Source organism: Diabrotica virgifera, chromosome 4 (assembly GCF_917563875.1).
Source record: "Diabrotica virgifera virgifera chromosome 4, PGI_DIABVI_V3a".
NCBI lineage: Eukaryota > Metazoa > Arthropoda > Insecta > Coleoptera > Chrysomelidae > Diabrotica > Diabrotica virgifera.
Window position 1 is genome coordinate 235,398,058 of NC_065446.1, and position 14,135 is coordinate 235,412,192.

Here is a 14,135-nt window from a genome sequence, read left to right on the forward strand (position 1 = left end):
ATGTTCTTTAATGTTGCTGAACCGGAACAAAATACACCATCCCAAGAACAAGCTAATTACGATAAAGAAGTTATTTCAAGTATACTAACTTCATTGTCTCCAGAGCTGTCAAACATTAATATGAGTATCGTTAGACTGGGTACTGCCGATAAGTCAAAAAATAGGCCAATTAAGATTACAGTTGAAAATGAAGATATTGCGAGGAATATATTAATAAACTCTAATAAACTTAAAGCAAAGAAAAATTACAAAAATATAGGGATTTCTGCGGATCGTACTAGACGGCAATTAGAATATTATAAAAAAGTTAAACAAGAGCTATACGATAGGAAAAACTCTGGTGATACTAACTGTCGGATAAAATATATCAACGATGTTCCAAAAATAGTATCTTTAAACTAAGTCAACCCAACAGTATCTGTAACGAAGAAATCAAAGTTTACTATCAAAACGTCAGAGGACTTAACAGTAAAATAGACATGTTCTCTTCAAGTGTGAGTGATTGCGAATATAGTGTTGTAGCATTAAGTGAAACCTGGTTGAAACCGGAAGTAAATTCTAGTAAATTATTTCCGGGTAACTATGAAGTTTATCGAAGTGATCGTAAATTTGATCAAGTGGGGTTAACTTGTGGTGGTGGTGTACTTTTTGCTGTAGATACTAGTATTAAGTCTGAGTTAGTTGATACGTCACTGTTTGCTGAAAATTTTCCCGAAATCGACTTCTTGGTGTGCAAATTGTATATATCTTTCAAATCTTTTTATTTGGCAGTTATTTACATTCCACCATCTATATCGCTTGATGAGTTTGACAGTTTTTTAGAACTTCTTGAGGATTGGAATATTTTGAATTCGGTTAGGGTTATGATAATTGGTGATTTTAACTGCCCAAATTATGTGCAAAATAATCTTAATGATCGTAAAACAAATTCCGTTAACAACTTATTAGCGTTTTATAACATGAAACAATACAACAATATTCCAAATAATCACAATAAATTACTGGATTTAATAGTTTCAAATATTGATTGTTCTGTATCTCGTGATGCTCTTCCACTGGTACACGAAGATGCGTACCACCCCTCTTTATCAATTGAACTTAAAGCTATCTTTACTAAACAAAACATTTTTGATGCAAGCATGAGTGCTAAAACTTATAACTTTAAAAAAGCCGACTATATGTCAATGTATATTGAATTCTTTTCCACCGACTGGGCTTTCCTGGAAAATTTCAGCAACGTCAACCAAGCATTGCAAAATTTCTATGATAGGTTTTATGAAATCATTGATAGCCATGTGCCAGTTTATAAAAATTTTAAGCATAAATATTCTAGTTGGTATTCAAGTGAGGTCATAAAACTTATTAAGAAAAAAGCTAAATTACATGAAAAATTAAAAAAAAAAACAAAAATAATGATTATTACGTACAGTTCAGTAGAGTTAGGCTACTAGTAAAACAAAAAATTAAGGAAGCATATTCACTTTATTTACAAACGGTGCAAATGAAACTAAAAGATGAACCAAAATTTTTTTGGAAATTTGTAAATAATAAAAAGTCTTCTAGAATTCCTGGACAAATGGTTTATAATGATGAAATATTTAATACTCCTCAGACAATAGTAAATGCATTCAGAACATTTTTTGAAAGTGTGTATTCTGTACCTGAGATACATGAGGGAAATTTAGATTTCAATTTTGATCCCAATACTTTTTTAGATATCAGTTGTGAACCTATTAGTGAACTTGAAATTTTAGCAGCTGGAAAAAAATTTAAGAATAAATTTACTTCAGGACCTGACAAAATACCTTCATTTCTATTGAAAGATTGCCTGCATGTACTAACTAGGCCACTTTGTACACTTTTCAACTTGATTCTAAAATCATCAGTTTTTCCAGATGTATGGAAAACAGCTAAAGTTTGTCCTATATACAAGTCCGAAAATCGTACTAACATCGCTAATTATAGACCAATATCCATTTTAAATAATTTTGCTAAAATCTTTGAGTCTGTTGTGTACTCCCGCATATATCTGTCAGCTAAAAATATAATATCTGTTCATCAACATGGATTTATGAACGCACGATCAACTGTCACCAACCTAACCGTGTTCAGTCAGTATCTATGTGAAAATTTAGACGATAGAGGACAAGTTGACGTGGTATACACGGATTTCTCGAAGGCTTTCGATAAAATTAACCATTCAATACTACTTCAGAAACTTAAAATTCTGGGTATCAATAATACATATTATAATTTATTACAATCCTACTTAACACAACGTAAACAGTGTGTTTGTTATAATGGTTTTTGTTCGGACACTTATCTTGCTACAAGTGGGGTTCCCCAAGGGTCTAATCTAGGACCATTGTTATTTATAATCTTTATAAATGATCTATGTAACTTACTTGAGGATAACAAATTAATGTTTGCAGACGATCTGAAGTTATATATGTCCATTTCCTGTTTAAATGACTGTATTAGGTTGCAGGGGCAAGTTAACTTGTTGCAGGAGTGGTGTCTGAATAATCACCTTTATTTAAATATTTCTAAATGTAAAATTTTAACATGTAGTCGTAAAAATAATCCAGTCGTGTATCGTTATACGATTGACGATACAGTACTGGAGAGAAGTAACACTGTTAAAGATTTAGGAATTTATTTTGATTCACAGCTTACTTTTAACGAACACATCAATGTAATTGTCAATGCTGCATATCGTACGTATGGATTTGTTACTCGTAATTGTAAAAATTTCCATAACCTGTTTGTACTAACCTCACTATATTATATTTTAATAAGACCGAAATTAGAATATGGATCAATTATTTGGAACCCAATATACATTCAATATGCATCCACTATTGAGAAAGTTCAAAAGAAATTTTTAAAACATTTAAGCTTTAAACTGACAGGAGGTTATCCTCCTAGAGGTTGTAATTACTTGAACTTACTCAATCAGTTTGACTTTGTCTCGTTAGAAAAGCGTAGAAATCAAGCTTCTGTCATATTTCTTCATAAATTGTTAAACAATAAGGTAGATTGTGCTAAGTTACTTTCGCAAATTAATATATGGGTTCCTAGATTAACATCCAGACAACAAAATAATATATTTTTATGTAACAGAGCACAAACTAATATTTTGTACATATCACCATTAAATCTAATGTGCCGTAATGCTAATAAATTAGTAGGTGTTTGTGATATATTCACGTGCAGCGAATGTGAACATAAAAATAAATCACGGGCACATATTTTGAATGTGTGAAAGTAAGTTATAAATTTATGTATTTTATTTTTTCTGTTTCTTTCTTTATTTTAGTATTCTTTTATTTTTCTTTACTTTAGTATCTTTATTCGTATGTGCTGTTATAAAAATCATTGTAAAATTTGCTCTGTAAATGGGAAACTGTTGGGCAATAAAGGCTATTATTATTATGTTAGTGTTGTCATGTGTTAGTCATTGTTAGTGTGTTAAAGCTGTAAAAGTTATAAAATACATGACATAGATACATGCCATAACGGTCACATGACATGACAGACACGAAAGTCTCTTGTGAGAACGGTCAGGATTAGCCCATAAACCTAGCAATTACATAGGTACCCGTGTGTCAATTAACGTAGCGCTTACTGTATATAGACCAGGACGGATCTGTTTTGAGGTGGATGTGAGAGGTGGTATTCGGATTTTTGCAGATAAAGTTAGGTGACAACTTCAATAATTATAATTGACTTATGCTTCTTCTCAAATATGCCCGGAACATTAATAAAAAAATTAAAATATTTAAAAATTTCTATAAACATCAAAGGGCCTAGCCGGGTAAGATGGTGAAAAGTGCCCCCAACTCGATTTAAATTCCATATAGGCCACTTTTTAGCACATATAGAGGAACTCACTTTCTGAAATTTTTAGCCCTCTAGGTGGTCACGTGACCCCCCTAGAGCCTAATTAGGCTTTTTATGTTTTTATTTTTTATCTCAGCCGTATCAAGAGCTAGTCAAAAACTTTATTTACAAAAGTTGTAAGTTTTAAAAAGATCTATATGAAAAAAAATTTTTAATTTTTTGGCGCGAAATTCGAATTTTTAGAAAATTTTTAAACCTTTAAATAACTCTGAAAAAAAAACTAAGACACTCGTTTTTACGAAAATCAATTATAACGTGTATTTTTGCACAATCTTTCACCCTGATTTTTTTCAGATTTTTAAAATTGGTGAAACGTACCTTTAAAAATTAAAAACCGCATTTTTTCGGTTTTTTTTTCGTTTTTTGATACAATTGTATACATATTTTTCAAAAAAGGTAACACCGTCACTAGAATAGGTAAAAAACTGACAAATAATTGGGGTTTGCTTTATAAAAATTTTTTGACATGCAATTAAGGATTTGATATTCATCATTGGCGCGCATAGGGGTAATGGTCTGAACTTTTTAAAGAATAAAGATAGTGCGCCACTAACATATTTCAAATTAACAATCGTTTTTGAATTCCTCGTTCAATTTATGACAAAAAATTTATCTTCTTATTTTTTCATACGACGCGCCATTTTTATTCAAAAAATAAAAGATCTTAACCCTTACAAAGCGTTCGAACTGCTAGTAGTTTCTACATCTACATACTATACATAAACTCGTACATTAGGGATGGGAAAAACCTACCGGTTTAAACCTAAAACCGGTTTTTTACTTCGCATTAACCGGTTTTACCGGTTATTTTTTTGTCCCGGTTATAACCGGTTTTTTCTTATTAAAGTAAAAACCGATTATTAGGTTTTTACGGTGATTAGAATGAGGTTAGGTATTATTTTGGATCCCAATCATAATTATTATTCTCAAGTAATTATTCCAAACAAAACAATAATTCAAATTTAATTTAATTTTATAAAATACAGAAGCAAACTGAAAGTGCAATCTCACATCAGCCAGAAACAATTATTAAGTTTTATTATAATATTTCCTTGAAAAGGTATTTGTAATCATAATATTTACATAAGAAGTGATCTGCGCAAACATTATCTATTTTTCACACTTAATTCTTGACATTGAAAGTGGGTGAATGACTTTTTCTGATTACCAAAAATAATGCTCTGACTATGAATATCGAATTACTGATTGCGAATACGAATCTCCAAGAATTTCGCTACGTTTTCAAAACGATACACTCATACAGGAAGTATTAAATGAGTTAAAACGTACCTATTCTACAAATATACAAACGTGTTAAAAGTAAAACGTGTTCTTTCGATAGTACTAATTTTGATCATATTGATATCCAGTCGAATAAAGTATCGCAAACTAAAGTGTATTGTAAATGTAACTTTGTAACCTATTGGATTAAAAAAACCGAAAACCGGTTTTTCCAAAAACCGGTTTTTTTAGCCGGTTATAACCGCCAGGTTAAACCGTAAGCAAAAAAAACCGGTATAACCGAAAACCGGTGTTTTGTCAAAAACCGCCATCCCTATCGTACATCCATTATAAAAATTAATTCGAATACTTTGGAAGCGTTAAGATATTTTATTTTTTGCAACAAAACGGCGCGTCGTATGAAAAAATGGGAAGATAGATTTTTTGTCTCAAATGGAACGAGGAATTCAAAAATTATTGTTAATTTGAAATATGTCAGTGGCGTACCATCTTTTTTTCTTTAAAAAGTTCAGACCATTACCCGTATGCACGCCAATGATGAATATAAAATTCTTAATTGTATGTCAAAAAATGTACAATAACTATCTCTTAAAACCTGCCAAATTTTATTGCAATGTTGCCAGTAGTTTCGGCAAAATCGTAAAAAATGTGTAAAATTTTGTTTTCTTCAACGCCCTGTATCTTGAAAATGGATGGCGTTACAAAAAAATTTTATTAAACCAACCCCAATTATTTTTCATTTTTTTACCTATTCTAGTGACGGTGTTACCTTTTTTGAAAAATATGTATAAAATTGGTATCAAAAACCGAAAAAAAAACCGAAAAAATGCGGTTTTTTATTTTTAAAGGTACGTTTCACCACTTTTAAAAATCTGAAAAAATTCAGGGTGAAAGATTGTGCAAAAATACACATTATAATTGATTTTCGTAAAAACGAGTGTCTTAGTTTTTTTTTCAGAGTTATTTAAAAGTTTAAAATTGTTCTAAAAATTCGAATTTCCCGCCAAAAAATTTAAAAAAATTTTTTTCGTATAGATCTTTTTGAAACTTACAACTTTTTTAAATAAAGTTTTTGGCTAGCTCTTGACGCGGCTGAGATAAAAAATAAGAACATAAAAAGCCTAATTAGGCTCTAGGGGGTCACGTGACCACCTAGGGGGCTAAAAATTTCAGAAAGTGAGTTCCTCTATACGTGTTAAAAGGTGACCTATATGGAATTTAAATTGAGTTGGGGGCACTTTTCACCATCTTAGCCGGCTAGGCCCTTTCTATTTTCTTTTGCTTATAACTTTAATGCCCGGTTGCACCAACAGATCTTAAGCTTAAGTCGAGAATATCATAAGAATTAATATAATATAATTATAATATATTGCAATAAGATTACCATAATATAATAATAGAAATAATTGATAATAAGGTAAGAATCTAAAATTATGATGCAACGTACGTGATACTCAAGGAGGCCCTATCTATAAGTAGAACTTAGCTAAGCTGGAGCTTAAGATCTGTTGGTGCAACCAGGCATTAAACTTTTAATTTTGGAACAAAGTCGTAGAGAAATAAAATAAAGATAATTAAATTTTGTATGATATACGACTGGTTAAAAATGTCTTAAACTATTACCCTTTTTGCAAAATAGCAATAAATACAAAATAAGAGGGCAAAATAAGCCTATTTTTGTTCAATGTTTTACCACTTTTATTGTATTTAGAACCTTCGTAATTCACTTAAAAAATTCTTATAACATACTTAAACCGTCCATCAAATTTCATTAATATTGACCTAATAGATTTTGCATAATAATTTTGCAATCTAAATGTTTTTAAAAAAGTTCAAATTTTTTAAAAAATTTCTGAACAAAAAGTATACCATTTAAAAGTTGACTAATTTTTTTACATAAAATATAAACAGGCACTCTACCTATCTAATAAACCTTACAGAATTAAAATCGGATTATTTAAGCAGCCTCAGCAATGTTTTAAAATGGTAACCAATTTTTTGGCTTATAATAAAATTAGTGCTCTCGCCAGGATGGGATGCAACGGCCTCCTGTATTTAGATGGTCTTACCAAAGTTTTTTATGTATTTTGACCCGTACAACACTAATTTTTGGTTAACAGTTGATCCGGATGTCGATAAGATTGTAATAAATAAAGAACTCGAGGAATTACATAACAGCGATTTTTCACCAAATAAAATATTTTTTTTGTAATTCTAAGCAAAAAATTTTCTTACAAGTTTTTCATAGGATGCATAGTTTTCGTTATAAACGCGGTTAAACCTTAAAAAAATCGAAAAATTGCAATTTTTAACCCGAATAATTTTGACTACAAAATAAACAAGCAATTCTGCTGACAGCATTTGAAAGTTTAAGTCAAATTATACCGGTTTGGATTGTTGGTGTTGTTAAAAATTAATTTGTTTATTTTTAAACATAGCTATTTTTTATAAGCCAAAAAATTGTTTATAATTTTAAAACATTACTGAGGCCCCTTAAATAATTCGATTTTATTTCTGTAAAGTGTATTAGATAGGTAGAGCGCCTTTTTATATGTAAAAAAATTAGCCAACTTCTAAATGGTCTACTTTTTGTTTAAGTTTTTAAAAAATTGAACTTTAAAAAAAAAATTAGATTGCAAATTTATTATGCAAAATCTATTGTGTCAATTTTAATGAAATTTGGTAGACTGTTTCAGTATGTTATAAGAATTTTCCACCCGAATTACTAAGGTTCTAGGTGCCACCAAAGTGGTTAAAAAACATTGAATAACAACATGCTTATTTTGCCCCCTTATTTTGTATTTATTGCTAAATTTCAGAAAGGTTAATACATTAAGACATTTTTAACCAGTCGTATATCATACAAAATTCAATTATCTTTATTTTCTTTCTTTACGACTTTGTTCTAAAACGAATCGTTTTAGAATTATAAGAAAAGAAAGTAGAAAAAATCGATGTTTTTCGAAATTTTTAAATATTTTAATTTTTTTATTAATGTTCCGGACATATTTGAGAAGCAGCATAAGTCAGTTATTATTATTTAAGATGTCACCTAAATTTATCTGCAAAAATTCGAATGCCACCTCTCACATCCAAAAATAGACGTTTTTTCACAAATCAGCCCTGGTCTAATAGACTTTCTAGCAAATTACGAAGGTAATAATAATTATGGTAATCTGTAGCATGTGTTCTATGTTTTTATTAAGAAAAAGTATAAAACAGAAAAAATATCCCCATATAAATTTATTAAAAGAAACAATTTAATTTTTTAAAATTGAAAAAAGTTTTTAATAAAAGTGTTTCAATTCGACGAGTATCGACTGAGAAAAAACTTCTTTTAAGCATCAAGCTGGTCCCCGTATTAAATTGAAATATAAAAAAGAGGAATATAAAAGAAAGGCTCATTAAACGGTTTTAATTGGCTGCACAAATAATGACGAAAACTTGTTCTTAAGTTTCTTTTTAATAAATGCCTAAGAGTTTAAGTTTTAACTTTTCAATTTCGGAACATTTTATAAAAGGGCATAAAATGCAATTTTCGTCCAGTTTCAATTATTGAGATTTTTTATGACTCTATATAACTTTATTGTAATAAAGAAGTGTAAAGTTAACAAAAGTTATTGTTGATACTAATAATTAGAACGATCTGAGCAGATATTTGGCAGTAACACTACTTTTGTTAATTTGTATATTTTTACCATATACATAATAATGATATGCTACCAGGATACCGGTAGCTACAGTCGACGACCCCATTAGTGTCGGCGACGTGTAATGACGGAGAGGGATGATCAGTTTATTGTCCAGTGCCCTTATTCTTGAATTTCAGGGAGTAGAAATGGTAAGAGAAAGTGACGTAAAAGTAGGCTGGCTCCCTAAAACCGAAAATGCTGTATTCTTGAAGAAAATTCTCTTAATCTTTGAGAGAAATGTCACTCCTTAAGGGAGTAATAATTTCTACTGGTAGTATGTAAAAGAAATTGATAATGGGAGCGAAAATAACAATACATAACCTTAGAAAAGCGGAGAGAACTGAGAGAAGTCTTAAAACCGTCTATTTTATTTCTATCTGCTTTCTTCAATATCCATGTTTGGGATGCATAATAATATTATGTAGCTGTTTTTCATATTTTCATATTCATAGCTGTTTTTGTGAGAGTAAGTCTTCTATGCATCTCTCTGTCACATAATAAAATCTTTTTAGTCTGAAATATCTTAGCTGATCCAATTGTATGGAACTCTGGTTTTTGATTACAATTTAGAGAGATTTTTTATTGAGAGGGTTCCCAATGTCAGATCTTGTCATTTTACACTAAAACTTATCCTTCAATCCACATGTAGATGTTATAATGTAACTTTCATATGCAGATTTATAGATGTTTCTATCTATCTCCATATCTATAGAATAATGTCTATTAGATATCTATACAAAGATATTTCAAACAGTAACAAGTCTGAATTATAGTGGTTTCGAGGCAAATGTTGGGAAGTGCTTCAATAACCAATATTTACAAATTACAAATGGTAATAACTCTATAATAACGTTCAGTTAAGATGTCACGCATATATTTTGTCATAAAATGGTAAATATTTTAGTCCCAAAGTGTAACAATTCGAGTTGTTTCATTTTGTAACTGATTTTTTTCCTAAGCGTTTTATTTTCTCAGTTGCAAACAGTTAGATTTCTAAATTTTACTCTTCAGGGTTGGCTTCCAACGTTAAAAAATTCAAAGACAATGTCCAAGGACAGATTATGAAAGAAATTAATATTTTCGCAAGAAGGCATAATATATATTCTTTTCCTATAATGGAATCTCATTACTGCTAAGCTCGCACACAGAGAATATATTTACAGGGGGGCTTGAACTTATCTGAAATGTATCGGTTTTATCTAAAGCAGTGCACAGAAAATAATTGTCAGTCTATTAAAAAGCATTTATATGGAAATATTTTCAATACTGAGTACAATATTTAAATTTTTTCAGCCAAAAAAATGCATGTTCTTTCTATGAATATTTTAAAGATCTATCCAATGAAGAGAATCTGAAAAAACAGGAAAGCTTTAATCCTCACATTAATGAAAAGAACCAAAGTCAATTAGAAAAGAAAACGATTTAAAACTGTCTTCTTCGTCAAAACTCTAGTATGTTGTTTTGACTTGCTTGCAGTTCAGGTTGTTCCAAACAGAGACAGAAGTGATTTTTTTATAAAAGAGGGCTACTAAAATTTTTTATTTCATTAGTAGTTCCAAAATGACACAAAATCTAGGCATCGGATAAAAAAGTTTATTTGAAGAAAGTGTATTTTTTTGTTCTTCTTAATGGCGGTACAGGCTCGTTTTTTTAATATTGTATTTAATTACAGAGTAATTTCCACATGTTAATATATTTTTCAAATTGGGCTCTGTACCGCCATTCTTTATTATATTACGAATATGTGTGCCAAATATCTCGAAAAAATATTCAAAATTACAGCCGCAATCTTGGAACGCGTTTTGGCTACCTGTTGATCGCTACTGTATCACCTTAAGGTATTCACAAAAAACCGTCGGAAAACGTGTCATTTTTAAATGAAAATGGCCAATTTTCAACTACGCATAACTCAAAAAGTATTGAGTTCTCAAAAAAAAGTATAGATCAGTTTTTGCTTAAAAATAGGTTCTCTAGACATTTCCATGCTTATTTTGACCAATAAATTTTTCACCCCCTTGAAGGGGTGGGAATTGCCCCAAGATAAAAGCGCCATAGTATATAGGGTAGATTTTGTTTCTTGAGCTATTCCTATTCCCTACTTACTATGAAAATATCAAGTACATCGATGTAGTAGGATGGAATTCGGAGCCAAATACCCTCATTGACTGCCCTATAATAATGCTCTGCTATGATCGCGTGACAGGGGACACAAAAGATTCTAGCAAAATTTCAATTTTCTGTAACTTTTCGAGTTTTTGAGTTACAGCAACGAGTTTTATGTCGTTGGAAAGATAATTTTACATTCTTTCAAAATGTGTAAAAATATACAGGGCGTATGTAAAAAATTAAGATTTTTTTTTTCATTTCCGGTTAAACCGGAAGCCATATTGTGGGTAAAATTTATTGAGCTAATAGATAACAAAGTACTATATATGTCTGCCAAATTTCAAATTTTAGTTTCTATTTCAAAGGTAGTTAAGGGCACTCGAATATTTTTTTATAAAAAATTCATAACTTCCTTCCTATGAGGAGTTAAGAAATCTGACCAATGTTATTCAATTTACCGATAGGATATCAAAAATATATCAAAAAAACAAACAAATTCCTTGGAGTCATTTTTGAGAAAATTTAGTTCAAATTTATGTCAAATTTTGACCCCTTAAATATAGGCAACCCATAACTTTTTTCTGAAAAACGATAATATTCTTCTTATAGCCCCATCTTTAGGCTACATAAATGTTTTTTCAAATCAAATTTATCTTAAGCAAGTTTTTAGATTGGTAGGGAAATGTATCGGGTGGGCGGTCGGCCATGTTGGCCGCCATTTTGGATTTGGAAATGTCAAATTCCTTATTTCTATTCACCTATCGATGAGCTAACTTTAAGTTAAATTTCTTTCGTTTCGGTCAAAATTTGCAAAAATGGGCCCCAAATAACCCCCTATTTCGGCCCCCCTTTGAGAGGTTTTTTTCAAAAGCTTAGTTTCTCGACAAAATTCCCTTAAACTTACTCATACCGAATTTCATCGAAATCGGTCCAGTAGTTTTTGCTGGGCGGTGGCGACATACGTACGTACGTACATACGTACATACTTCCGACATGTTTTTTTTATTTGCTTTTTAGAGTCAGGGGGACTCAAGACTCAAGACGTCGAAAAAAAGTGAAATCTGAAAAAAAAATTTTGCACGATCCTATAACTTTATCTATTATACTCATACTGCATATGTAGTACGATAAAGTAAAAACACATCTCTATGCAGAATTTAATTACGGTGAATTTTTATTTGAGTGTTTTTCGTGTAAAGTTAAAATCTTTTGAGTTATAGAGCAAAAATGGAAATAAACACGATTTTCGGACGCCATTTTGTTTATAAAAAAAGTAGCACACTATCTGCGGACTTCGCATACCTATATTATTAATATATACAATCATAAGGATCGAGTCCAACAATAAAATTTCTGGTAAATAATTTTTCCAAAAATGGCCTATTTTCCGATAATCTGCCCAGACTATTATTGCAGCTAGCCAAAAACGCGTTGTGACGTCATATGTTTTTGTGTTTATATTCTGCAGCAACAAAGTAAACAAAATTGTATATATTTTTAAATTAGACATTATAAACGTCAGTAGAAAATACGTTTAATCGTTTGAACTATTTTAATCACATAAAAAATTTGTACTTTTACAAAATGGCACTAAACACACTTATAGTGTTCTTTTTTATTTTCAATAGTAAACCTTCTTTATTTTCCTTCAAAAATTGTATCAAACTTCAATCTCAACAAACTGGTATTAAAATGACGTAGGATAAATGTCATTAGAATATAAATATTTTTACGTTATACCGCGACGATGAGCTGTCCAAATACCCAAGTAGATGGAGACCAATAAATTTAAGAATAAGAAGAAGAATATACCTAAACATAACCGTAAATATAAATATAACCATAAAGTTTTAGAGAAGACTTTAAATTTGTACTTCTAAATTATTATGAGTTTTTGAAGAGTGGATTTTGGAAATCTCAGTTTTAAACAAAACTGAACATTATTATGTAATAAAAAATGTGCAAGTTCCCAATAATTGTGGCGTTCCCTACATAAAATTCACTCTGTATAATATTTTTAAATTTAATAAAAGATTATGATAATTAAATGCACATCAGGTAACACTTTGTTTTAAATTTCAGAATGCAGCAAATGTAGAAACGCCTGCCCGTCAGATAGTCGCTTCGAAACTCAGTGTAAATGTTTTGACAGAGATAAAGTCAATACATCCACCAATTCACTAGGAGGTAAGTAAAGTATTATTGTAACTTCGCTACAGACGGTACAGAACGATTAAGGAACTTTGAATTGTTTATTTAACTGTATTGACTTTATAGTTTTGTTTAAGTAAACGTTTGTAATGAGAGCAAATCGGCAACAGTTTATTAGTTTATAAGTAATATTTGATTTAGCTAACAGCTGTTGGAAGTTCTACGACAATAGGGACTATTCCCAGAAGACAGATTGTCCAAATATTGCGAAAACCAAATAAGCGCCAGAATACCTAAAACGAGAAAAACGTTTAAAATGTTGTTAGGTATATTAGGAATGGACGTATAGACCAGTAAGGATCTGCGAAAAAACTTCTATTTTTGGATGTGAGAGGTGGCATTCGGAATTTTGCAGATACAGTTAGGTGACACCTTCAGCAATAATAATTTATTATGCTCCTTCTCAAATATGCCCGGAATATTAATAAAAAAATTAAAATATTTGAAAATTTCGAGAAACATCGACTTTTTTCTGTTTTCTTTGCTTATAACTTTAAAACGATTCGTTTTGCAACAAAGTCGTAGAGAAATAAAATAAAGATAATTAAATTTTGTATGATATACGAATAAATACAAAATAAGGGGGCAAAATAAGTCTGTGGTTATTCAATAGTTTTTAACCGCTTTGGTGGCACTTAGAACTTTAGTAATTCACTTAAGAAATTCTTTGTAACATACTTAAATCGTTTAACAAATTTCATTAAAATCGACCTAATAAATTTTGCATAATAAATTTGCAATCTAAATTTTTATAAAAAAGTTCAAATTTTTTAAAATCTGAACCTGAAGTTCTGAAGAATCTTCTGAACAAAAAGTAGACCATTTCGAAGTTGGCTAATTTTTTTACATATAAAGAGGTGCTCTACCTATCTAATACACTTTACAGAATTAAAATCGGGTTATTTAAGGGGCCCCAGCAATGTTTTAAATTCATAAACAATTTTTTGGCTTATAAAAAAATAGCTTTGTTTAATAATAAAA

At 30.2% G+C, this 14,135-nt stretch overlaps 1 protein-coding gene across 2 annotated transcripts in view; it reads left to right on the forward strand.

Annotated features, from left to right (window-relative positions):
• The window catches only part of LOC114324264 (uncharacterized), a 466,791-nt gene that overhangs the window by 307,569 nt on the left and 145,087 nt on the right, over positions 1–14,135 (forward strand). For both annotated transcript variants that reach the window (XM_050649910.1, XM_050649911.1), the window contains exon 6: positions 13,026–13,130. In XM_050649910.1, the coding sequence (XP_050505867.1) occupies positions 13,026–13,130 (105 nt within the window). The remainder of the gene's footprint in view (positions 1–13,025; positions 13,131–14,135) is intronic.